The sequence below is a fragment of the Ovis canadensis genome, chromosome 18, assembly GCF_042477335.2.
Source record: "Ovis canadensis isolate MfBH-ARS-UI-01 breed Bighorn chromosome 18, ARS-UI_OviCan_v2, whole genome shotgun sequence".
In the NCBI taxonomy this organism is placed as follows: domain Eukaryota; kingdom Metazoa; phylum Chordata; class Mammalia; order Artiodactyla; family Bovidae; genus Ovis; species Ovis canadensis.
In genome coordinates, this window is record NC_091262.1 from 43,164,797 (window position 1) to 43,189,743 (window position 24,947).

The 24,947-nt window shown below is 42.6% G+C and overlaps 1 protein-coding gene across 3 annotated transcripts in view; it reads right to left on the bottom strand.

Annotated features, from left to right (window-relative positions):
• Positions 1-24,947, bottom strand: part of LOC138423781 (neuronal acetylcholine receptor subunit alpha-7) — a 160,624-nt gene that overhangs the window by 6,864 nt on the left and 128,813 nt on the right. For all 3 annotated transcript variants that reach the window (XM_069560075.1, XM_069560077.1, XM_069560076.1), the window contains 5 exons: positions 20,408-20,487; positions 15,621-15,788; positions 5,749-5,943; positions 4,275-4,361; positions 664-773 (listed from right to left, as the gene is read on the bottom strand). In XM_069560075.1, the coding sequence (XP_069416176.1) occupies positions 664-773; positions 4,275-4,361; positions 5,749-5,943; positions 15,621-15,788; positions 20,408-20,487 (640 nt within the window). The remainder of the gene's footprint in view (positions 1-663; positions 774-4,274; positions 4,362-5,748; positions 5,944-15,620; positions 15,789-20,407; positions 20,488-24,947) is intronic.

Here is a 24,947-nt window from a genome sequence, read left to right on the forward strand (position 1 = left end):
CAGGCACCAAGGCCATGCTGAATCAATGTGTACAAGCTGATCTGTTTTTTTGTTTTCTTTTTTTTTTTTTTACCTTGAAGAAGAAATGTAACCCCAACTTGTTTAATGTTCTTTGTTCTTACAAGATATGAAACTGTGCTGAAAACCCTGCTTCTCCAGAGCAGTTTCTCAGAGTCATCTGGGAAGCTAGTTTCCAGGCTAGCCCTCAGTTTGATAAAATTCCTTTCTATTCCTATTGTTTATTGATTATTTTGTCGACAACTGAACGTATATGTGTACACTGCTCACTGTTTCTTACTCTTTTCACTCCTCATTCTGTTTTGAAGCTCCAACCAGTAGCTGTATGGTCATCTTCTGTGTTGCTTCTAACACTATGTGCAGAAAGGAGGTTTAGAAACACTGTTCAGTGAAAGGTGCAGAGCGGTGGCCTTAGTCCATTTCTGGGATGTCAGATTGTAAGGACAGCCCTGTGGGACCCTGACAGCACTCACCCTACTCCCCTGGATGCAGAGAGATGCAGACATGTGAGGAACTGCAGCTTTTTGTTTCGGAATCCAAGTTTTTTGGGATCTATTTTTTAAAAAATAGATGTCATCCTTGGAGCCCCTTCTGGGGAAAGCACCCTGACCCCTCTTCTGGTGGAATTGCTGGGGAGGAACTCACCCACTTAGGCATCTTGCCACCATCAGGGTCGTGGTGGTGGTACTGTAGCACGATCACCGTGACGACCACAGAGAGGCCCACGATGATCATGGTGCTGGCGAAGTACTGGGCTGCAGAGAGCGCAGATGCAGGGGTGTTACCATAGCATGGTGCAGGGAACCCAGACAGTGGCATCCTGACCAGGGGCTGGGGAGTGAGGCTCAAGAGCAGAGTGTGACCTCTTCTAGGCCTGCAGCCCACAGCCACAGAGGCTAGCCCACAGCATACAGACCTGCCTCCTCCAGTCCTGGTGAGCAGCCTCACCAGCTAACTGAACTTTGAGGAACCCTGACTGCTTCGTCCTTTGGTGAAAGGTAAGTGCACCTCACAGGATGGTGATAAGGTTGTCTAATAAGGAAGCATCATTGTCAGAACTGAAACCACTGGGACACAGAGGAGGTGGTCACGACAGTTATGACTGCAGACCGTGGGCAGGCTGCAGAGGTCTAGCAAGGGCAGATCGGGTGCCACCCAGCTGCCTTTTCAGGCCTGGAAAATGACTCTACTTACAGTAGGCTCTGGCTCCATCAACCGAGAGCCATAGGGGTGGGGAGTGCCAGCTGGCCAGTCTGAGGAAGAGGTCAGCTACAGCGTCCTTTCAGGCTGAGAACATCAGCTTCAGCTTTGATGGGTAAGGATGCATTTCTCTACCTTGGCCCAGGTGAGAAGCAGCATGGAGCTCCCTCCTGGTACACTGGCTATCATCTGTGAGCCTAAATGGTCACTCAGCCTCTCTGAGCCTCAGATTCTCTACTGTATAACAGGGACAGAAATGCCTTCTCTGCAGGGTTGGTGCAGAGATTAACAATTTTATGGACCAAGGGTATAGGAAAAAGTTGGCACAGGTGGGCATTCTTTAACTGTCAACTATGATTATTAAACCTTCAGTGTGGAGGAGCAATTTTGGGATTAACACATATACTACTATATATAAAATAGATAAACCAGTAAGGACCTACTGTATAGCACAGGAAACTCGACTCAACATTTTGTAATAACCTATAAGGGAAAATAATCTGAAAAAAAATATAAAAGAATATATATATAAAACTGAACCACTATGCTGTATGCCTGAAACCAACAAGATACTGTAAATCAATTATACTTCAAAAAATAAAAAAGGGATTGGAAGCATGGATTCAAGTACAAGAGTATTAAAAATAATGAAACAAAAATATGTATGATCAATGCCTCCTTAAACAAGTAAAACAATAAATTATGCTAACATAAATATAAATAAATAGATAAACCTTCATTGTGGCTACCCACCAAGAGGCTGAGCTCTTAAACAGACATCCTTTGTACAAGGCTAAATATGTGGCCATACACTTGGTTAAAAACACCTCCTACCCTCCAGGCAGACAGGAACTCATTGCTTTCCGATGGAGACCAAGAGGAACATACAAGGAGCTACTGGAGAACAACATCTGAGACTTGACATCAGCATCAGGGACCTCTGGGAAGGGGAGAGAAGGGGGACCAAACCATGACTGTTATGGGCTGCATACTGTGTACCCCTAAAATTTGTACGTTGAAGTTCTAAACAACAAGTACCTTAGAATGTGACTGTGTTTGAAGAGAGGGCCTTCAAAGAGGAGATTAATTAAAGTGAGATTGTTAATGTGGCACCTGGTCCAAACTGGCTGGTGTCCTTATAAAAAGGGGAAATTTGGGAACTCAAAGGGACACAGAGATGAGAAGACACAGAGGAAAGACCATGTCGGGGAACAGCAGAGGGTACCTGTCTACAAGACAAGGAGGGAGACCAACCCTGCTGGCCCTTTGATCTTGGACTCACAGCCTCCAAAACTAGGAACAAATAAATTTCTCCTGTGTAAGCCACCCAGTCTGTGGACTATTATTGTGGCAGCCTTTAGCAGACTCATACAGTGACCTACAGAGATCCAGGGGGACTGGATCCCACAGCTGAACTCTTGACAACAGAGGTCAAAGGCCAACAGCTGTCCTTCTTCTAGAAAGCCTTCCAGAAGGCCATTCCATTCTTCTAGACATGGGCTAGGCACCTGCCGGGCCTGTGGGTTCATCAGACATCGGGGCCTGCTGACTGCCTGGTTAAGGGTAGTTTCTGCTGCAGGTCTCTACTAAAAGTGAAAGGATGGGGTCAGATGGCAGGTTGAAGTATCCTTGTTTCCATGATGGTTCTGAGAAAAACATGACACCCACAGAGGCTCTTTATACCTATAGGCTCTCTGGTCAAATATTATACATCCAGGAAGCTCCAAGAAGAAGGGCCTTGGCTTCTGAATTTGTGAAGTGAAGCCTGAGGGTATCACATAAGGACACCTGTTCCTACTTACCTCTGGTTAGCCACACAGGACTGCCACTGCATAAACTGCTTTCCTCTTTCTGACCTCCACCGTCAAGTGGGAGTAGGGACTCTCATCAAACCTAATATCTACTGGCACAATGTTTGCTTCCTGTCCTCACAACTGGCTTGGGGGTGTGGCTCCCTGACCAGGAACTGAACCTTGACCGCAGTAGCCAGGGCATTGGGTCCTCTCTGGGCCACTGAGCACCCCTGCTCTGCATGTTCCTGTTTATTCCAGTTCAGTCCAGTCCAGGGAGTGCATAGCAACAGGTGATGCTGCCTCCTGGGTCTGTTCTCTCTCCCTGGGCGGAAGATCATCCTTACACCTGCCTTTGTGTGTCATTTGTTTGCTCTCTCTACATCCCCTTTGCTGGACCAGTCCCTGCTTAACCTACATCACACTCACATGACTGACTGTCTCCCTAATCACAGAGCTGATCAATAAATACCTACAGACGTTTCCCCTACAGCCAGCTAGTGATTGTTTAAATCTTTAGATTAGAATGGCTCCTGATTCATAATTTAACAAAGGGAAGACCTCTGCACCTTGAAGGTACTCAGCCCAAGGGGCTAAGAGGGCTGTGCCCCTTAGCTGGTTTCCCTGGTAACCAATGGGCCAATCTGACGTCAATTCTCTTAGGTAACCGGTGGGGTGTCACTCCATGACCCTTTTGCTTCAGACATGTAAGATCTCCCATCTATCAAACCATCGGTGTCTCTGGGCTCTTTCTTCTGTCTAAAGTCTGGGCAGGTACAGGGCTGGCAGGCCTGTGGGGTGTAGCTCAACACTGGGCCAAAATATATTTGTCCTGTTCACCTTCGCTCACAAGCTTTAACTTTCTACAGAGATGTCAAGTTATCTCGGGAAACAACAGCTAAGAGTTAAAGTGTGACAATGAATTTGTGGAAAAACAGTGACTCAAGCTAAAATAATGAATCTCTGATGGTAAAAATCCCTGGCTCCATAACAAGTGTGTGGAGAGGTGCATTGTGGGAGGAAAGGGGGCATTTCTGCATCTTAAGGCCAAACCACAAAGCTGGATTCCCTGTCCCCTTCTGTGTGCCCAGGTAAGCAGAGGCCAGGAGTCAACTCTGAGTAATTAAAGCAAGTCATCCCCTCACAGCAGAAAGGGGCAGTGTGCAGCTCTCTCGGGTCCTGGAGGACACGTTTCTGCTCTCTGCCTATGCTGGGAAATCCCAGGCACTGTCTAAGCCCAGGTCTTTAGAGGAGCTGCTCGCTTACCTATTAAGGGCACTGAGTCAGAGGTCGCAGGCATGATCTCAGCTACCAGCAGCATGAAGACGGTGAGGGAGAGTAAAACTGTGATCCCTGAAACAGAGACACACACGGATCCCTGAGACAGAAAAGAACGTAAGGCCTGAACTCCAGGCAACCTGAGATTCAAAGGAGGTATGAGGGTGGTAGACGTAACATTCCCAACACCAAAGGGAATGCCTGGTTTTCTATATTCACAGGAATGGGCATTTTTCTGAGGACTGTTTGTTATTTACCAGAATTCCAGAGAAATCCCTGGGGAGACAAACTTAGAAGCCAGAGCTTAGAACACCTCAAAATAAATCGTTGACTTCAGCACACATATCTCTTTTATTATGAATACATTAGTATCTAGAGGTAACTTCCCAGCAGCAGGAAAAACAAGAGATACAGCTGGAAGACATGGCTTCTGCTCTTGGCTTTGCTAACTTACTAGCTGTGCGACCTTGGATAAGTCATTTATGTGCCCAAGCTGAGCCCTATGAATAAAAATATCACCTGCTATATCAATAAACAATAGATGTTGCAGCCATCAAGCCATCACATTGCAGACTCCCAGACGGTGCACCCTGAGGGCACTTAGGATGAGAAAACACAGGATACTGGCCTCAGAGAGCTGAGGTATACATCACAGGAATGATTTCAGTGAACCCAGACTCTTTGCATCTTCCCAAGCATAGGAAAGCACTAAATTTATTAACTTGAGAAGTCTGATTTTTAAATAGTAATCTTTTGATGTTTTGACTACTCTGTCTGTGGCAAAACTCCTATATATATATATCCCAGTTTCTTCCTTACCTCTTTGGAGCAGTCCCTCAGAGCTATCTGGGATGCTACATCCCGAGCCTGAAGTCCTTAGAAAGTCCACCAAATAAAACATAATTTCACTTTTTGGTTGAGCTTTGCAGTCAGAAAGTCGACTACAGTAGTCAGACACTTGTAGTCAGAAGTTATGGGTTTGAGAATGATTTCTATGTGTATCAAACACAATCTTTAGTAACTCTTTGAGATGTTGAGGAACTCATTTCACCAATCTAAATCATAGTTTTCTTATCTTCCTATTGGAGGATGGTAAGGAATTACATTGTGTGTGACAATATAGAAGTGCAAGCTGATACTATATTAAACTTAATGGTGTTCTGTCCACAACATAACCCAGCTGGCTGCCACCAAGGGGCGGGGAGGGGTGTCAGGAGGGGAGAAGGCACAGGCCCCTCAGGGAAGAAATGGTCCTTCCGTTGGCATCCCCATCCTTTCCGCAGGATCAGAGGAGCTTGTGGAATCTCAGGAGGGCCCGGCCACCCTGCACAGGGGGCTGTGGTATCAGGGAGTCACCGTGGGCTGGGATGTACTGAGCAGACCCTGGATATCTCTGCACTGGGCCCCTGACTGCCACCCTCAAAGCAGGCCCCTCCCATCCCAGCTTAGACCCAGTACTCACCCAGGGAGATTTTCTCTCCAGAGTCTGCAGGGAGTAAGAAAACGAGGAGGGCTAGGGCAGAGATGAGCACACAGGGGATGAGCAGGTTGAGGCCATAGTAGAGAGTCCTGCGGCGGATGGTGACTGTGAAGGTCACGTCTGGGTAAGGTTCTTTGCAGCACTCATAGAACTTCTCACTCCGCTTGCCCAAGATCCCTTCATTTCCGGGGGGTGGGGTGGGGAGAGGAAGGAACCACCGTTGAAATAAGGGGATCTTTTTGGTTTTAAGGGGTTATAACGCACACAGAGAGGCATGGAATTTGCTAAGTGCATAAAACTGGCTCTTTGAATAAATGCTTTAGTTTTAATATATATTTAAGGGTACCTTAGTGATATTTGAACAAACTGGCAGATTTTTTTCTGACTGCAGATTATATAATCTTTTTATTTTTTAACTGAAGGATAATTGCTTTACAGAATTTTGTTTTGTCAAACATCAACAATAATCAACCATAGGTACACCCATGTCCCCTCCCTCCGTAACTTCCCTCCTTTCCCCCTCCCCATCCTACCCTTCTAGATTGTCACAGAGCCCTTGTTTGAGTTCCCTGAGTCATGTAGCAAATTCCCAATGGCTATCTATTTTACATATGGTATTGTAAGTTTCCATGTTACTCTCTCCATACATCTCACCCTCTTCCTCCTCTCCACCCCACATAGGTCTGTTCTCTATGTCTGTTTCTCCATTGCTGCCCTTAAAATTAATTCATCAGTGCCATCTTTCTAGATTCCATATATATGTGTAAGTATATGATATTTATATTTCTCTTTCTGACTTAACATCACTGTGTATAAGAGGCTCTAGATTCAGCCACCTCATTAGAACTGACTCAAATGTGTTCCTTTTTACAGCTGAGTAGTACTCCACTGAGGAGAAGGCAATGGCACCCCACTCCAGTACTCTTGCCTGGAAAATTCCATGGACAGAGGAGCTTGGTGGGCTGCAGGTCATGGGGTCACTAAGAGTCAGACATGACTGAGCGACTTCACTTTCACTTTTCACTTTCATGCATTGGAGAAGGAAAGGGCAACCCACTCCAGTGTTCTTGCCTGGAGAATCCCAGGGACGGGGGAGCCTTGTGGGCTGCCGTCTATGGGGTCGCATAGAGTCAGACACGACTGAATCGACTTAGCAGCAGTACTCCACTGTATATATGTACCATAGCTTCTTGATTCATTTATTTGTCAATGGACATCTAGGTTGCTTCCATGTTCTATCTATTGTAAACAGTGCTGCAATGCACACTGGGGTACATGTGTCTTTTTCAATTTTGGTTTCCTCAGGGTATATGTCTAGAAGTGGGATTGCTGGGTCATATGGTGATTTTATTCCTAGTTTTTTAAAGAATCTCCATACTGTCTTTCATAGTGGCTGTATCAATTTACATTCCTACCAGCAATGCAAGAGGGTTGCCTTTCTTCATGCCCTCTCCAGCATTTATTGTTTGTAGACTTTTTGATGATGGCCATTTTGACTGGTGTGATGTGGTATCTCATTGTAGCTTTGATTTGCATTTCTCTAATAATGAGCGATGTTGAGCATCCTTTCATGTGTTAGCCATCTGTATGTCTTCTTTGGAGAAATGTCTATTTAGGTCTTTTCCCCACTTTTTGATTGGGTTGTTTGTTTTTCTGATATTGAGTTGTATGAGCTGCTTATATATTTTGGGAATTAATCCTTTGTCAGTTGTTTCTTTGCTATTACATTCTCCCATTCTGAGGGTTGTCTTTTCACCTTGTTTGTAGTTTCATTTGCTGTGCAAAAGTTTTTAAGTTTAATTTAGTCCCACTTGTTCATTTTTATTTCCACTAATCTAGGAGGTGGGTTATAGAAGATCTTCCTTTGATTTATGGCATCGAGTGTTCTGCCTATGTTTTCTTCTAAGAGTTTTATAGCTAAACTTCTGGTCTTACATTTAGGTCTTTGATCCATTTTGAGCTTATCTTTGTGTATGGCATTAGGAAGTGTTCTAATTTCATTCTCTTATGAGTAGCTGTCCAATTTTCCCAGCAACACTTACTGAAGAGGCTATCTTTGCTCCACTGTATATTCTTGCCTCCTTTTTAAAAAATAAGTTGCCCATAGGTGGGTGGATTTATCTCTGGGCTCCCTATCTTGTTCTATTGGTCTATATTTCTGTTTTGTGCCAAACTGTCTTTATGACTGTAGCTTTGTAGTATAATCTGAAGTCAGGAAAGTTGATTTCTCCAGCTCCATTCTTCTTTCTCAAGACTGCTTTGGCTATTTAGGGTCCTGTGTTTCCATATGAATTGTGAAATTTTTGGTTCTAGTTCTGTGAAAAATGCCATTAGTAATCTGATAGGGATCACACTGAATCTATATATTGTATTTAGTAGTATTGTCATTTTCACAGTATTGATTCTTCCTACCTAGGAACATGGACTATCTCTCCATCTGTTTATGTTGTCTTTGATTTATTTCATCTGTGTCTTATAGTTTTCCATATACAGTTCTATGTTTCCTTCAGTTCAGTTCAGTTCAGTCACTCAGTCATGTCTGACTCTTTGCAACCCCATGAATTGCAGCACGCCAGGCCTCCCTGTCCATCACCATCTCCCGGAGTTCACCCAAACTCACGCCCATCGAGTCGGTGATGCCATCCAGCCATCTCATCCTCTGTCGTCCCCTTCTACTCCTGCCTCCAATCCTTCCCAGCATCATAGTCTTTTCCAATGAGTCAACTCTTCGCATGAGGTGGCCAAAGTACTGGAGTGTCAGCTTTAGCATCATTCCTTCCAAAGAACACCCAGGACTGATCTCCTTTAGAATGGACTGGTTGGATCTCCTTGCAGTCCAAGGGACTCTCAAGAGTCTTCTCCAACACCACAGTTCAAAACCATCAATTCTTTGGCACTCAGCTTTCTTCACAGTCCAACTCTCACATCCATACATGACCACTGGAAAAATCATAGCCTTGACTAGATGGACCTTTGTTGGCAAAGTAATGTCTCTGCTTTTCAATCTGCTTTTGTTTTCTTCCAAGGAGTAAGCGTCTTTTAATTTCATGGCTACAATCACCATCTGCAGTGATTTTGGAGCCCCAAAATATAGTCTGACACTGTTTCCACTGTTTCCCCATCTATTTCCCATGAAGTGATGGGACCAGATGCCATGATCTTCGTTTTCTGAATGTTGAGCTTTAAGCCAATTTTTTCATTCTCCTCTTTCACCTTCATCAAGAGGCTTTTGAGTTCCTCTTCACTTTCTGCCATAAGGGTGGTGTCATCTGCATATCTGAGGTTATTGATATTTCTCCTGGCAATCTTGATTCCAGCCTGTGCTTCTTCCAGCCCAGCATTTCTCATGATGTACTCTGCATATAGGTAGGTTTATTCACAGATATTTTATTCTTTTGGTTGCAATGGTGAATGGAATTGATTCCTTAATTTCTCTTTTGGATTCTTCATTGTTAGTATACAGGAATGTAGTGATTTCTGTGTATTGACCATGTATCTTGTGACTTTGGTGAATTCACTGATTAGCTCTAGTAATATTCTAATAGTTTCTTTTGGATTTTCTATGTATAGCATCATGTCATCTGCAAACAGTGAGAGTTTTACTTCTTCTTTTCCAATGTGGATTCTTTTCATTTTTCTTCTCTGATTCTCATAGCAAGGACTTTGAAAACTATGTTGATTAACAGTGGTGAGAGTGGACATTCTTCTCTTGTTCCTGATCTTAGAGGGAATGCTTTTAGTTTTTCACCACTGAGAATAATGTTTGTTGTGGGCTTATCATATATGGCCTTTACCATGTTGAGGTAGGTTCCTTCTATGTCCATGTTTTGAAGTGTTTTTAATCATAAATGGATGCTGAATATTATTGAAGGCTTATTATGCATCTATTGAATGATCACATGGTTTTTTATCTTTCAACTTGTTAATACAGTATATCACATTGATTCATTTGTGTATATTGAAGAATCCTTGCATCCCTGGAATAAACCTGACTTGATCATGGTGCATCAGCTTTTTAATGTGTTGTTGAATTCTGTTTGCTAGAATTTTGTTGAGGATTTTTGCATCTATGTTCATCAGTAATACTGGTCTGTAATTTTCTTTTTTTGTGTTGTCTTTGTCTGGTTTTGGTATCAGGGTGATTGTGGCCTCATAGAATGAGTTTGGAAATGTTCCTTCCTCTGCAATTTTTTGGAAGAGTTTCAGAAAACTAGTTATTAGCTCTCTCTGAATGTTTGACAAAATTTTCCTATCAAACCATCTTGCCCTGGGATTTAGTTTTTGGGGGGAGATTTGATCACAGTTTCGATTTCAGCATTTGTAACTGGCTTCTTCATAATATCTATTTCTTCTTGGTTCAGTCTTGGGAAGCTGAAGTTTTCTAAGAATCTGTCCATTTCCTCTATGTTGTCCATTTTATGTAGTTGCTCATAATATTCTCTTATGATCCTTTGTGTTTCTATGTCACCTGTTGTAAACACTTCTTTTCCATTTTTAATTTTGTTTTATTTTATTTTTCTCCCTTTTTTCTTGATGAGTCTGGCTAGTGGTTTGTCAATTTTATTTATCATCTCAAAGAACCAGCTTTTAGTTTTATTAATCTTTGCTATGTTTCCTACATTTCTTTGTCATTTATTTCTGCTCTGATCTTTATGATTTCTTTCCCTCTGTTGACTTTGGGTTTTTTTTGTTCTTCTTTTTCCAGCTCCTTTAGATGTAGAGTTAGGTTGTCTATTTGATGCCTTTCTTGTTTCTTGAGGTAGGACTGTATTGCTATAAACTTCCTTCTTAGAACTGCTTTTGCTAAATCCCATCATGTTTTCATTGTCATTAGTTTCTAGGAATCTTTTGATTTCCCTTCTTCTTTTTTCAGTAACCTCTTTGTTATTTAGTAATGTATTATAAAAGAAAGAGGAGAGTGAAAAAGTTGGCTTAAAGCTCAACATTCAGAAAATGAAGATCATGGCATCTAGCCCCATCACTTCATGGGAAATAGATGGGGAAACAGTAGAAACAGTGTCAGATTTTATTTTGGGGGGCTCCAAAATCACTGCAGATGGTGACTGCAGCCATGAAATTAAAAGATGCTTACTCCTTGGAAGAAAAGTTATGACCAACCTAGATAGCAGATTGAAAAGCAGAGACATTACTTTGCCAACAAAGGTCTGTCTAGTCAAGGCTATGGTTTTTCCAGTGGTCACGTATGGATGTGAGAGTTGGACTATGAAGAAAGCTGAACGTCGAAGAATTGATGGTTTTGAACTGTGGTGTTGGAGAAGACTCTTGAGAGTTCCTTGGACTGCAAGGAGATCCAACCAGTCCATTCTGAAAGAGATCAACCCTGGGATTTCTTCGGAAGGAATGATGCTAAAGCTGAAGCTCCAGTACTTTGGCCACCTCACGCGAAGAGTTGACTCATTGGAAAAGACTCTGATGCTGGGAGGGGTTGGGGGCAGGAGGAGAAGGGGACGACCGAGCATGAGATGGCTGGATGGCATCACGGACTCGATGGGCGTGAGTTTGAGTGAACTCCGGGAGTTGGTGATGGACAGGGAGGCCTGGCATGCTGCAATTCATGGGGTCGCAAAGAGTCGGACATGACTGAGTGACTGAACTGAACTGAAAGAGTTGGACACAACTGAGCGACTGAACTGAACTGAACTGAATGTATTATTTAATCTCCATGAGTTAGTGCTTTTTTGCAGTTTTCCCCCCCTGCAGTTGCTATCTAGTCTCATAGCATTGTTGTCAGAAAAAATGCTTGATATGATTTCAATTTTCTTAAATTTACTGAGGCGTCGCCCAAGATGTGGTCTATCCTGGAGAATGGTCTATGAGCACTTGAGAAGAAAGCATATTCTTCCTTGATTTTGATGGAAAGCCCCGAAGATATCGATTAGGTCCATTTGGTCTAAATGTTTCATTTAAGGTTTGTGTTTCCTTATTTTTTTTTTAATTTTAAAATCTTTAATTCTTACATGCGTTCCCAAACATTGATTCCCTTTTGATGATCTGTCCATTGGTGTAAGAGAGGGTGTTAAAGTCCCCTACTACTATTGTGTTACTCTCAATTTCCCCTCTTATACCTGTTAGGGTTTGCCTTATGTACTGAGGTGCTCCTATGTTGGGTGCAAAAATATTTACATTCGTAACGTCTTCTTGGATTGATTCCTTGATCATTACGTAGTGTCCTTCTTTATCTCATAATATTCTTTATTTTAAAGTCTATTTTGTACGAAATAACGATTGCCACTCTGGATTTCTTTTGATTTCCATTCATATGGAATATCTTTTCCCATCCTTTTACTTTCAGTCTGTATGTGTCTCAAGGTCTGAAGTGGGTCCCTTGTAGGCAGCATATATATATGGGTCTTGCTTTTGTATCCATTCAGTCAGTCTGTATCTTTTGGCTGGTGCATTTAATCCATTTACATTTAAGGTAATTATTGATCTATCTATTTCTATTGTGGAGAAGGAAATGGCAACCCACTCCAGGATTCTTGCCTGGGAAATTCCATGGACAGAGGAGCCTGTAGTCCATGGGATCACAAAGAGTCAGATGCAACTGAGTGACTAAACAGCATATTCTTATTGGCATTATCCTAATCATTTGGGGTTTGTTTTTGAAGTTTTTTCCTTTCTCTTGTGTTTACTGGCTATGTAAGTCCTTTTAGTATTTGTTGTAAGGCTGGTTTGGTGGTGCTAAATTCTCTTAACTTTTGCTTGTCTGTAAAGCTTTTGATTTATTCACCAATTTTGAATGAGATTTTTGCCAGGTATAGCAATATTAGCTGTAGATTTTTTTTTTTCAGTACCTTAAATATATCCTGCCATTCCCTTCTGGCCTGCAGAGTTTCTGCTGAAAGATCCACTGTTAATCCTATGGGTTTTCCCTTGTGTGTTACTTGTTGCCTTTCCCTTGCTGTTTTTAATGTTCTTTCTTTGTGCTTAATCTCTGGTAGCTTGATTGATATGTGTCTTGATGTGCTTCTCTTTGGGATTATCCTATAAGGGACTCTCTGCACTTGCTGGACTTGACTATTTTCTTTTCCATGTTGGGGAAGTTTTCAACTATAATTTCTTCAAAAATGTTCTCAGTGCCTGTCTTTTCTTCTTTTTATTCCTCTGGGACCCCTATAACTCAAATGGTGGTGCATTTAATATTGTCCCAAAGGTCTCTGAGGCTCTCCTCAATTCTTTTAATTCTTTTTCCTTTACTGCTCTTCAGCAGTTATTTCCACCATTCTATCTTCCAGCTCACTTATTCATTCTTCTGCCTCAGTTATCCTGCTACTGGTTCCTTCTGGAGTATTTTTAATTTCAGTAATTGTGGTATTCATCTCTATTTGCTTATTCTTAATTTCTTCTATGTCTTCAGTGATTGTATTCAGTTCAGTTCACTTCAGTCGACTGTGTTCATTGTATCTTGCATTTTCTGCATTCTATTTTCAAGTTTTTGGAGCATCTTTACTATCATTATTCTGAATTCTCTTTCAGGCAGACTGCTTATTTCCTCTTCACTGATTTGGCCCTGTGAGTTTCTACCTTGTTCTTTCATTTGTGCTGTATTTCTTTGTCTTTCCTTTTTTTTTTTTCCTAACTTGCTCCACTTGAGGTCTCCTTTTCTCAGGTTTTAGAGTTGTATTCCTTCTTCCTTTTGGTTTTTGCCCTTTGAGGAAAAAGCTGATTGAGTAATTTGTGTTGACTTCTTGTTAGGGGTGACTTGTGCCTATGTTCTAGTGGGAGGAGATCAAGCAGATCAGGTAGGTAATTACAGAAATATTGGGACATATACACACACTTCCACACAAATAGTTATAACCAAAGTATTCTAAAGAAGAGTACAGGAGATTGACTTGGTGAGCAGGGGAAACCAAAAGTGATGCTGACCAATTAGAAGCAGAGCTAACTAATGCTCAATCTGGAAAACCGGGCTTGAGCAGAGTACCAACTGAGGAATATAGCAAAGAGAGCTCAACTATTTAACTTACTTGGTGAAAAAAGAAAGTGTGTAGGAAAAAAGGGAGAAGAAAAAAAGAGAAAAAATGACAAAAAGAGGAGAAGGGAGTGAAAAGAAAAAAGGAAGGGGTGGAAAAGAGGGTTAAAAAGAGAGAGAGAAGAGAAAAAATAGAAAAGCAAAGATAAATGGTTGTATGTGAGAAAGGTTTATATATATTCAGGAACAGCTACAGCTGGTAAAGAATTATTTAAAAAAGCAGTTGAATGTATCAAAAACAAAATCAGAAACATCACCAAAAGAAAAAAAGGTGAAAAAGAAAAAAAAATCTTAAAATGATTTTTTTTAAAGAGAAAAACAAAGAGGAAAAGCACACCTCTTTTCCAGGTGTGGAAAACCACAGCACCACAAAAGGCTAATGTGAAGGTAGAAATATGTAGGGGGAATAAACAGTGTGATTTATAAGAAAAAAAAAGTTCTCAAGGTCATAGTTCTTGGTTGCGGAGTCTGCTCCCATAGATGGGGTTGGATTAGTGTCCTGCTATGCCTTCCTGGCTGGGGGTGCTTGTGCCTGTGTTCTGGCTGATGGAGCTGGATGTCATCTCTCTGCAGGGTGCTGCAGTGCCCACTAGGTTTTGGGGTGTCTATGGGTTCAATATGTCTTCGGGCAGTACTTCTGGCTTTGGCAGTGTTCAGTTCAGTTCAATCACTCAGTCGTGTCCGACTCTTTGTGACAGTGTTAGATGTATCTATTTCTGCAACCGTGTCAAAGTGGCCCTCTCAACATAGCTTCACTGCTGAACCGGCAGATTTTTTTACGTATTTGAATTACACATGCTACTGACTGAATGTGTCCCCCTAAAGTTCACATGCTGAAATCCTAACCTCCATAATGATGGTTATTTGGAGGTGAGGGCCTTAGGTGGTGATTAGGTTATAGAGGGAGCCTCAAGAATGGGATTAGTGCCCTTATAAAAGGAACCCTAGAGAGATCTCCTGTCCCTTTTGCCATGCGAGGACACAGCCTGAAGACAGTTGTCTATGAATCAGGAAGCAGGTCCTCATCAGACACTGAGTCTGCCAACCCAATTATCTTGAACCCTTAGTCTCCCAACTATGAGAAATAAATGTCTGTTGTTTATAAGCCACCTGGTCTATGGCATTCTGTTAAAACAGTCGGAATGGACTAAGACACCATGTTTATAAATAATACACTGTAACTGCTAAGTCGCTTCAGTCCTGTCTGACTCTATACGACCCCATAGATGGCAGCCCATGAGGCTCCCCTGTCCCTGGGATTCTCCAGGCAAGAACACTGGAGCGGGTTGCCATTTCCTTCTACAATGCATGCAAGTGAAAAGTGAAAGTGAACTCGCTCAGTTGTGTCTGACTCTTAGCGACCCCATGGACTGCAGCCCACCAGGCTCCTCTGTCCATGGGATTTTCCAGGCAAGAGTTCTGGAGTGGTGTGCCATTGCCTTCTCCAATACATTGTAAACTCAATACCATTATAAACATAATTATTCTTTTTCTATTTAAATCATTAAATACAGGTTCTCATCAACTGCAATATGCTGTCCCACCTGATTTTAGGGATGGAGCAGATCTGAGTGATATACAGACGCCCATACTTGCACTGACCTTACCATAACTGCAAGTTCCTCATGGAAAGCACTGAATTTTCCAATTGGTTGTGTGTGTGTGTGTGTGTGTGTGTGTGTGTGTGTGTGTGTATGTGTCTAATCCTAGAGCTCTCAGTAAATCATGGAGAATGCTGCAGGGTTCGAAAAATGCTCATGCTGTAAAGCAGAGTGGAAAATCCCAAACTTTTTAAGCCAGCACAGTAATAAAGCAGCTTCCTTCTAGGTTGCCAGTATTGCATCTTTGCTGGGCTTACCCACAAGGTCCCATTCTCCATTTGGGATATAGCCGCTGATGTCTGCCTCCTGCATTTGCAGATCCAAGGACCATCCTCCGTAAGACCAGGACCCAAACTTCAGTTTGCACTGCTGCACATCAAAGGGGAACCAGCGCACGTCGATGTAGCAGGAGCTCTTAAAGATGCCTACATGGGCAATAAGACGGACCAAGACCTGTGTTAGACACACAGCTGTCTCACACTGTTGGTGGGAATGCAAATTGGTGCAGCCACTATGGAAACAGTACAGAGGCTCCTCAAAAAATTATAAATAGAACTAAGTATGATCTTGTAATCCCGCTCCTGCATATACATCCAAATGAAACAAAATCGGTATCTTAAAGAGCTATCTGCACCCCATATTTACTGCAGCATTACTCACAACAGTCAAGACACAGAAACAACCTAAGTGTTTGTTGATTGATAAATAGGTAAAATGAAATATATATGTATCTATAATTAAATTTATATGGATTATATGCAATATACTATATTTCTGATGATGATTATTATTCAGCTTTTAAAAAGATGAAAATCTTGCCATTTGCAACAACATGGATGAACGTAGAGGATGTTATGCTAAGTGAAATAAGTCAGACATAGAAACACACATCCTGTATAATATCATTTACATGAAGAATTTGAAAAAAAAAATTTGAACTCAGAAACAGCAGAATAGTGATTGCCAAGGGCTGGAGGGTGGCGGAAATGGGGGAGAAGTTGATCAAAGGGTACAAACTTTCAGTTGTAAGAGAAGGATTCACTGTGAGGATCTAATATATAGCACCATGACTACAGTTAATATTTCAAGTATGCCTGAAATTAACTATGTGAGGTGATGGGTATGTTAATTAATCTGATCGTGGAAATAAATGGTTTCACAGCATGTATGCATATGTGTGTGTGTGTGTACAATATATGTATACACACACACATATATGTGCATTCATGTTAAGTCACTTCAGTCATGTTCAACTCTTTGCGACTCTATAGACTGTAGCCTGCCAGGCTCCTCTGTCCATGGGATTCTGGAGTGGGTTGCCATGCCCTCCTCCAAGGGATCTTCCCAACCCAGGGATCAAATCCATGTATATTCATACATATATATGTGATATACATACACACACATGTGCACACACATATGTATATATGTATATATAATGTGTGTATACACATACATGTATATATATGTATGAACATATATATGATATATACATTACAATTTCATTTGTCAACTACACCTCGATAATGCTGGAAAAAAAATGCACAGCAATTCCTTGGTCTCCATCTCATACACTGTTCATAATACACACAGCCTGCTCTTCATGGAGTGTAGCTCTTGCTGGCCTGATCAAAGGTTGGCAAGTCAAGTGATGCATCATTATGGATACTCTGCATGTCTCAGGATCAATGCTCTGCGCATATCCCCCAGACCATTTGTGCTGCCTTTAGGAGGAGGAGGTGTGGATACCAGGGTCTCTCACTTGGGTGTGACCCAAGAGGCTTCAGTCCATTCTGCCCACCCAAACTGTAGCTAAACCTGCCCAGAACCAGCTGAGTCTTTTTGGAAACATCTCTAGAAAAGAAGTTCAGCCGAGGCATTACTGTCTTTTACATTTCAAAGACTATACTGACATTTTCTATTCTGGGAGATTTCTGTGCAAAAAATTAAATGTTCTGTAAACTTTCTCATGCCATGCACATGCATCTCCAAATTCTAAACAGTAAGAGACATGTAAAGAATGTTAAAAAATTCAACACAAGCTGATAAAAATAATGAAGAGCTTAGAAACAGACTCTGAAAGGGGTGTGTTTGGTGAGGAGTGGAAGGAGCATTTTCTTTATATTAAAAATTGAGGAAATATTTGGTTTATCTAGAAATATATGTGGAAGATAATTTTAACTCACTTGAATTCTAGATTGTAAACAGAACAAAAACTAACAAGTTTTAGTTGAGGAGGTAAAAAAATTAGACAAAAATTAGAGTTTCCACTGAACAAAAGGACAGGACAAGTTGGCAGGGAGTTTCCCAGCACGTCACTGAGATACACCCACTGGCACCCCACTCCAGTACCTTGCCTGGAAAATCCTGTGGACGGAGGAGCCTGGTGGGCTGCAGTCCATGGGGTCGCGAGGAGTTGGACACGACTGAGCGACTTTACTTTCACTTTTCACTTTCATGCATTAGAGAAGGAAATGGCAACCCACTCCAGTGTTCTTGCCTGGAGAATCCCAGGGACGGGGGAGCGTGGTGGGCTGCCGTCTATGGGGTCGCACAGAGTCGGACACGACTGAACTGACTTAGCAGCAGCAGCAGCAGTGGGCTTTCATGCCCATTTATGCCCAAGTGCTCCCTGCTTCCCAGAGAAGGACCAGAAGGCAGTGATGGCACAAATAGCTAAGGGTCCCAGTGTTCTCAGCGACAGGGTGGTACTCTATAAATCCGCTACCAAATTAAAAAAAAAAGTGAGTGGAGGAAGGGACTCAGGGACCCCCTCACCCACAACCAAGCTGTGAAAGGATAATAGATTTCCTGTCTCCTGAAGTCTCCTTAAACGGGATTTGCAGCATCACTTCCAATGTCTGCAGGAATCTGGAAGTCATTACAGACACTGCCCTCTCATTATTGGGCTAGATCCCCTGAAACCCTCATTGCCGGTAGAAAATGAACTCTGTAGCTGTAATATTCCATTTCTATGAAATGACCAGAAAAAGAGACTCACTAGAGACAGAAAGCAGGTCAGTGGTTGCCGGCGGCTGGCAGTGAGGGTGGGGATTAACTGCAAATAGGATCTTTAGGGGGATGATGGGAAATGTTCTAGAACTAGATTGCAGTCGTGGTCCTACAACTCTGTCCATTTACTAAACATCACTGAATCATGTACCTCAAATGGGTCAGTTGTATGATACATAATTTACAGTACATATCAATAATGTAATTTATAATACCTCAATAATGCTGTTAAAAAATAAAAATGTGACAGGGGAAAAAAAGTCATTTCATAACCAAGTCTATTTCAAAGGTTCCACTTGAAACACCTTTTGCCTGTTCAGTTGCTAGAGCAGAGCAGCTTCCCAGACAGGTCTGTGTGACCCCAGGTACAGGCTTGCTGCCCAAACCAGACTGCCCCACACTCTCCAGCCAGGGTAGGGGAGACTCCCACAGTAAAAGCTCAGTGTGGCCTCCTGACGGACTCCAGGGGCTGTGGAGGCTGGGACACAGGTACGGGGCCCAGAAGGGCTGGTGTGGACAGTGGAACTCCTGGGTCAGGAGTGCTGCTCCTGTGGCTGAAAATGGCCCCAACCTTCAATACAACCCACCGCCCCATATTCTTCTACATGGATGATGCTGGAGATCATTTTCCACAATAGCCCTCATGATAAAAGATGCAACTTCTAGGCCTGCTGTAAAAGAGTGTACCAGTGATGGAAGACCCTCTCCGAGCTCTGCGTTAGGAAGAAGGTTTGCAAGGCCTGAGGGAGGCGAGGAGGGGTTGAGGAAGAAGCAAGGAAGCACAAGCTATAAGACAGAAAACCTGAAAGTCTGAAGTCCTTCCATCTCTGCAGACAACAGTGGATGGTGTCTGCCTGTGACCAGTTCAACCCCTCACGCATTTGTTTACCTCCACGTGGGCCAGGCCCCTGGTTGATGAGTGGTGGTTCTAATAGGAATAAACACAGATCCTTCCTTTGGGGCCCTTATCCTCTGTTAACCCGGAAGAGCAGAAAGACCACCACCCAGTAGGCAAAGCCAGCTCTCCTGTGAGTGCTGTGTGTGTGTGTGTGTGTGTGTGTGTACGTGTGTGTGTGATATGTAGAGTGTATAGCATGTGGTATGTTTTTGTGTGATGTGTCTATTTGTGTGGTGTGTGTATACGTATGTGTATGGTGAGTAATGTGTATTCATGTGGGGTGTGTGTGTGTGTTATGCAGTAAGTGTGTGTGGTATGTGGGCTGGTGGTGAGGTGGGAGGTGGCTGCAGGCTGCCTGGGAGCAGGAAGTTAAACAAACAGTTGCAGTAGCGAAAATAACTCTGGGAAAGAACATGTGAAAAACCATCCAGGAGGTTTTTTTAAAATCTGTTAGTATCTCAAGGCCATGAAGCCCAAGTCTCCCACCACGTGGCTCACTCATAAGTGACCCAGGGCCCTGTGAACTGATAGGAATGATGGGCTGGTGAGGGGAGATTAAATCCAAGGAAGCAATTATCTATCAGCTGCCTGAGAAGGAGACACACTTTCAGGAAGAAACCATCAGATCTTACCTCTAACCAGCGAGATGCACTGGGCTTTACTGTGCACACTCAAGAAGCCAGCCCAGCAAGGTCAACACCTGGAGGGCAGCACCTGCCCAGGTATCCAGTGCAGTGGGAAGGAAAATTGGGGTCATGAGGGAAGAAATGGCCAAGGGATTGGCTTGCAGATTGTAAGGAGGATGGGAATGACCTAACAAGGGAGACTTGTTTTAGTTGTGGAAGAAATGTAAAGAACACAAGACAGAGAATAAGGACAGAGAGCATGTGTTGGCAAAGACAGCTTGAGCCATGATCCCAAGATAAAAAAAAAAAAAAAAAAACAGGAAGACAGCATTGCCACATTCAGGGAATATACAGGGGCGTGGAGGAGAAGAAGGCAGGTGCAGCAGGCATGTGTGATAGCTAAGGATGCCCAGAGCACAGAGCTAGCTGCTGCCCCTGGGGGCACCACTGGGCACCCCAAACTCCCTCACACTGTCTAAATGCAGAGGTCAAAGGGAGTGGTGCTTACCTGGAGGGAGGTACTGGCAGTGCCCAGAAGAGTTCACTAACACATTGGTGTGGAACGTAGCATCAAAACGCTCATCAGCACTAGAAACAAGAGACGGATCCATGAGCTAAGCCGGCCAGGCAGTGGGTTCCCCATGCCCTTGGGGTGGTTGTTCCCGTGGTCTGAGAAGCTCTGAGAAGGGCCGTTGCTTTCAGGTGGGGCAGCTGGCAGCAGTGTGAGAGCCCCATGTGGGGCTGACCTGGAAGGTCTTCCCAGAGGACAGGGGGATGGGGCCAACGCCCTCCTCCATTTCATAGGGACGCTGATTTTTTCCATATGCATGTAAAACAAAGCTCTTAGCAAAAATGAAACCTGAAGACAACTTAGGAGGTCATTACAGATGACATTTCAATCTATCTTCAGGAGACAGAGTGTAGGGGGTGGGGGAGCAAAGTGCCTCTCTATCAGCCCACAAGAGTGGGATTTGGACCCTCTGTATTCAAGGCTCTAGTTTCAGCCACATGAATGGGTCCAAAGCTCAGATGGTGCTTGATAAATCCATCTTGAGTGACTGAGGCTGCAGGTGCCCACGGGAGCTGGGCAGCCTTTAGGGGTACCAGGCTCCAGGAGTGGTGATGACAGGTGGAGAGAACACAATCAGGTTCAAGTTCAGATAAATGCACCCCAACCCCACCCCTAACCATGCTCAGAACCTCCTCCAGACAGCAGTGACCAACCTGGTTAAAAGAAGGCACACAAAACAGGAAGGAAAAAAATATTTAAGACCAAGAGCCCTTCACATCCAGGTCTTTCACTTTCTGTGTTCTGACACTTTGACATCTGGGGCCTTGCTGACCCTGGAGGGACTGTCCCCATCACCCCACTGCCCCAGATTAGCCAATTCCTGGAGACAGCAAACAACTCAATCAAAGGAAAACCAACTAATCCAGAGCCCACACCCCAACTAGTTCCTTTATGGAGCTCTCATCTCCTGGCCATCATCCACCCACCCTAATCACCCCAGGGGTAGACACCAGACAAATAGCAACAAGCCATATGCATCAGAGCCTGCTGAAAGCATTCCAAGCTCTAGCCATGCTTACCTTGCCTCACCGCTTCCCTGTGGAGACCACAATAAAGGCTTTTGAGCACGTTTTCTCCCCAAGCCCTCTGCTTTCTGATTGACCCTGGTGCTTCCCTGTGTGGCCCTGTGTGGCGAGCAAGCCTTCTGTTTCTAGGGAACTGTGAGTATCTAATAAACTTCCTTCCTTCATCATTTCTGTGTCTGCATCTTACCATACCTGATTAAAACATATCCTTAAAATACTGCCCTATGGGTGAATAAAAAGGAAACGGCCTTAAGAAAAGGTAGGCAGCCAGTCATGGTACCAGCACCATGAGTCAAATTCCCGTCCTTTAAGCAACTGGAGGACCTCTGCTATGGGCTGCCCATGTCTCCAGAGCCCCTGCAGTCTTTTCTGTCTCCAGCATTCTCTAAAGGGGAAAGTCACCATCACGAGTTGTTTGAGGACAGGCTTCATTGTGAGTGACACAGTCAAGGATAGAGACAAGAAAGATCCAAGAAGAAACTGACAATGAAAGGAATGAAAAATCACCTTTAAAAAAAAGTAATACCCTCATAAAAATTCAGATGGATATTGCATTTAGAAAAACAGGGGGCAATATGGAAGTTAAATATGGTCTATGAAATACATCTTTAAAAATGGGTGGGAGATTTGGCTGGTAAGAATCACAGAGATGAAATAGAAGACAGAAGGGATGAGGGTCTCAAAGTAAAGGCTGGGGAAATTCACTCAACAGAAGTGGAGGAAACATCAGGGGAGTCGGAGGGAGAGAAATCACATGGAGAAATTTTAGAGCTGAAGGAAACACCTAAAGTATGAAGGCAAAAAAAAAAAAAGGGTATTTTCAAGAACATTCAGGTGTTTCTTATGTATATTTTCTTGGCCATGGACTTGATCATCAGCTCTAGAAAAATGAGGCTGAACACTAAAGAAGAAACAAACTTTCAGACTAAACTTAAAGATCCAGAAAAGGGATTTTCAGGATGAACTGTGCCGAGGATCTAGTAAAAGGGTTGGGGGTCCAAATTACAGTGAGATATGAGGGATCTCTGAAGAGAGTAAAGTGGATTCAGAGTAATCAACACAAGAAACAACAAGCTGGAAAACACCACAGATTTGATGAAGGACTCATTGTTTTAAAAAATCTTTAATTAAAAAACAGCACCAGATAGGGATTGCATTGAATTTGTAAATTGCTGTGGGTAGTATACTCATTTTCACTATATTGATTCTTCCAATCCATGAACATGGTATATTTCTCCATCTATTAGTGTCCTCTTTGATTTCTTTCATCAGTGTTTTATAGTTTTCTATATATAGGTCTTTAGTTTCTTTAGGTAGATATATTCCTAAGTATTTTATTCTTTTCGTTGCAATGGTGAATGGAATTGTTTCCTTAATTTCTTTTTCTACTTTCTCATTATTCGTGTATAGGAATGCAAGGGATTTCTGTACAAATTCAATGCAATACCTATCAAGCTACCAGCCACATTTTTCACAGAACTAGAACAAATAATTTCAAGCTTTGTATGGAAATACAAAAAACCTCGAATAGCCAAAGCAATCTTGAGAAAGAAGAATGGAGCTGGAGGAATCAACTTGCCTGACTTCAGGCTCTACTACAAAGCCACAGTCATCAAGACAGTATGGTACTGGCACAAAGACAGACATATAGATCAATGGAACAAAATAGAAAGCCCAGAGATAAATCCACACACATGTGGACACCTTATCTTTGACAAAGGAGGCAAGAATATACAATGGAGTAAAGACAATCTCTTTAACAAGTGGTGCTGGGAAAACTGGTCAACCACTTGTAAAAGAATGAAACTAGATCACTTTCTAACACCGCACACAAAAATAAACTCAAAATGGATTAAAGATCTAAATGTAAGATCAGAAACTATAAAACTCCTAGAGGAGAACATAGGCAAAACACTCTCAGACATAAATCACAGCAGGATCCTCTATGATCCACCTCCCAGAATTCTGGAAATAAAAGCAAAAATAAACAAATGGGATCTAATTAAAATTAAAAGCTTCTGCACAACAAAGGAAAATATAAGCAAGGTGAAAAGACAGCCATCTGAATGGGAGAAAATAATAGCAAATGAAGCAACTGACAAACAACTAATCTCAAAAATATACAAGCAACTTCTGCAGCTCAACTCCAGAAAAATAAATGACCCAATCAAAAAATGGGCCAAAGAACTAAATAGACATTTCTCCAAAGAAGACATACGGATGGCTAACAAACACATGAAAAGATGCTCAACATCACTCATTATTAGAGAAATGCAAATCAAAACCACAATGAGGTACCACTTCACACCAGTCAGAATGGCTGCGATCCAAAAATCTGCAAGCAATAAATGCTGGAGAGGGTGTGGAGAAAAGGGAACCCTCCTACACTGTTGGTGGGAATGCAAACTAGTACAGCCACTATGGAGAACAGTGTGGAGATTCCTTAAAAAACTGCAAATAGAACTACCTTATGACCCAGCAATCCCACTGCTGGGCATACACACCGAGGAAACCAGAATTGAAAGAGACACATGTACCCCAATGTTCATCGCAGCACTGTTTATAATAGCCAGGACATGGAAACAACCTAGATGTCCATCAGCAGATGAATGGATAAGAAAGCTGTGGTACATATACACAATGGAGTATTACTCAGCTGTTAAAAAGAATTCATTTGAATCAGTTCTGATGAGATGGATGAAACTGGAGCCGATTATACAGAGTGAAGTAAGCCAGAAAGAAAAACACCAATACAGTATACTAACACATATATATGGAATTTAGGAAGATGGCAATGACGACCCTGTATGCAAGACAGGGAAAGAGACACAGATGTGTATAATGGACTTTTGGACTCAGAGGGAGAGGGAGAGGGTGGGATGATTTGGGAGAATGACATTCTAACATGTATACTATCATGTGAATTGAATCGCCAGTCTATGTCTGACGCAGGATGCAGCATGCTTGGGGCTGGTGCATGGGGATGACCCAGAAAGATGTTCTGGGGAGGGAGGTGGGAGGGGGGTTCATGTTTGGGAATGCATGTAAGAATTAAAGATTTTAAAATTAAAAAAATAAAAAACTAAAAATTAAAAAAAAAAAAAAAACAGCACCAGAAACTTCAGGAAAAACTGTACAAGCAAGCTTTGGTTTGAAGATAAAAAATGTGATGATGCTGAAAGGAAGGAGGAAGACTAAGCTATAAAATGATAATCCTCCAAGATGAAGAAGGTCACATCCACTCCCTCACCTGTACACACATTCAGGGAGAGAGGAAGAGGAAGGCTCAAGATATAAATATTCTTTGCTTGACAGCAGCCTGTACCCAGGTGTCCTAATGAGACACTAACAGTGACTGGGTGCCAAATAGCTGAGCATGTGGGCCTTCACAAACTCACCCTGGATTTTACCTTGCTTTTTAAATTAGGGTCTCTGGAATTCCAAGATTCTGT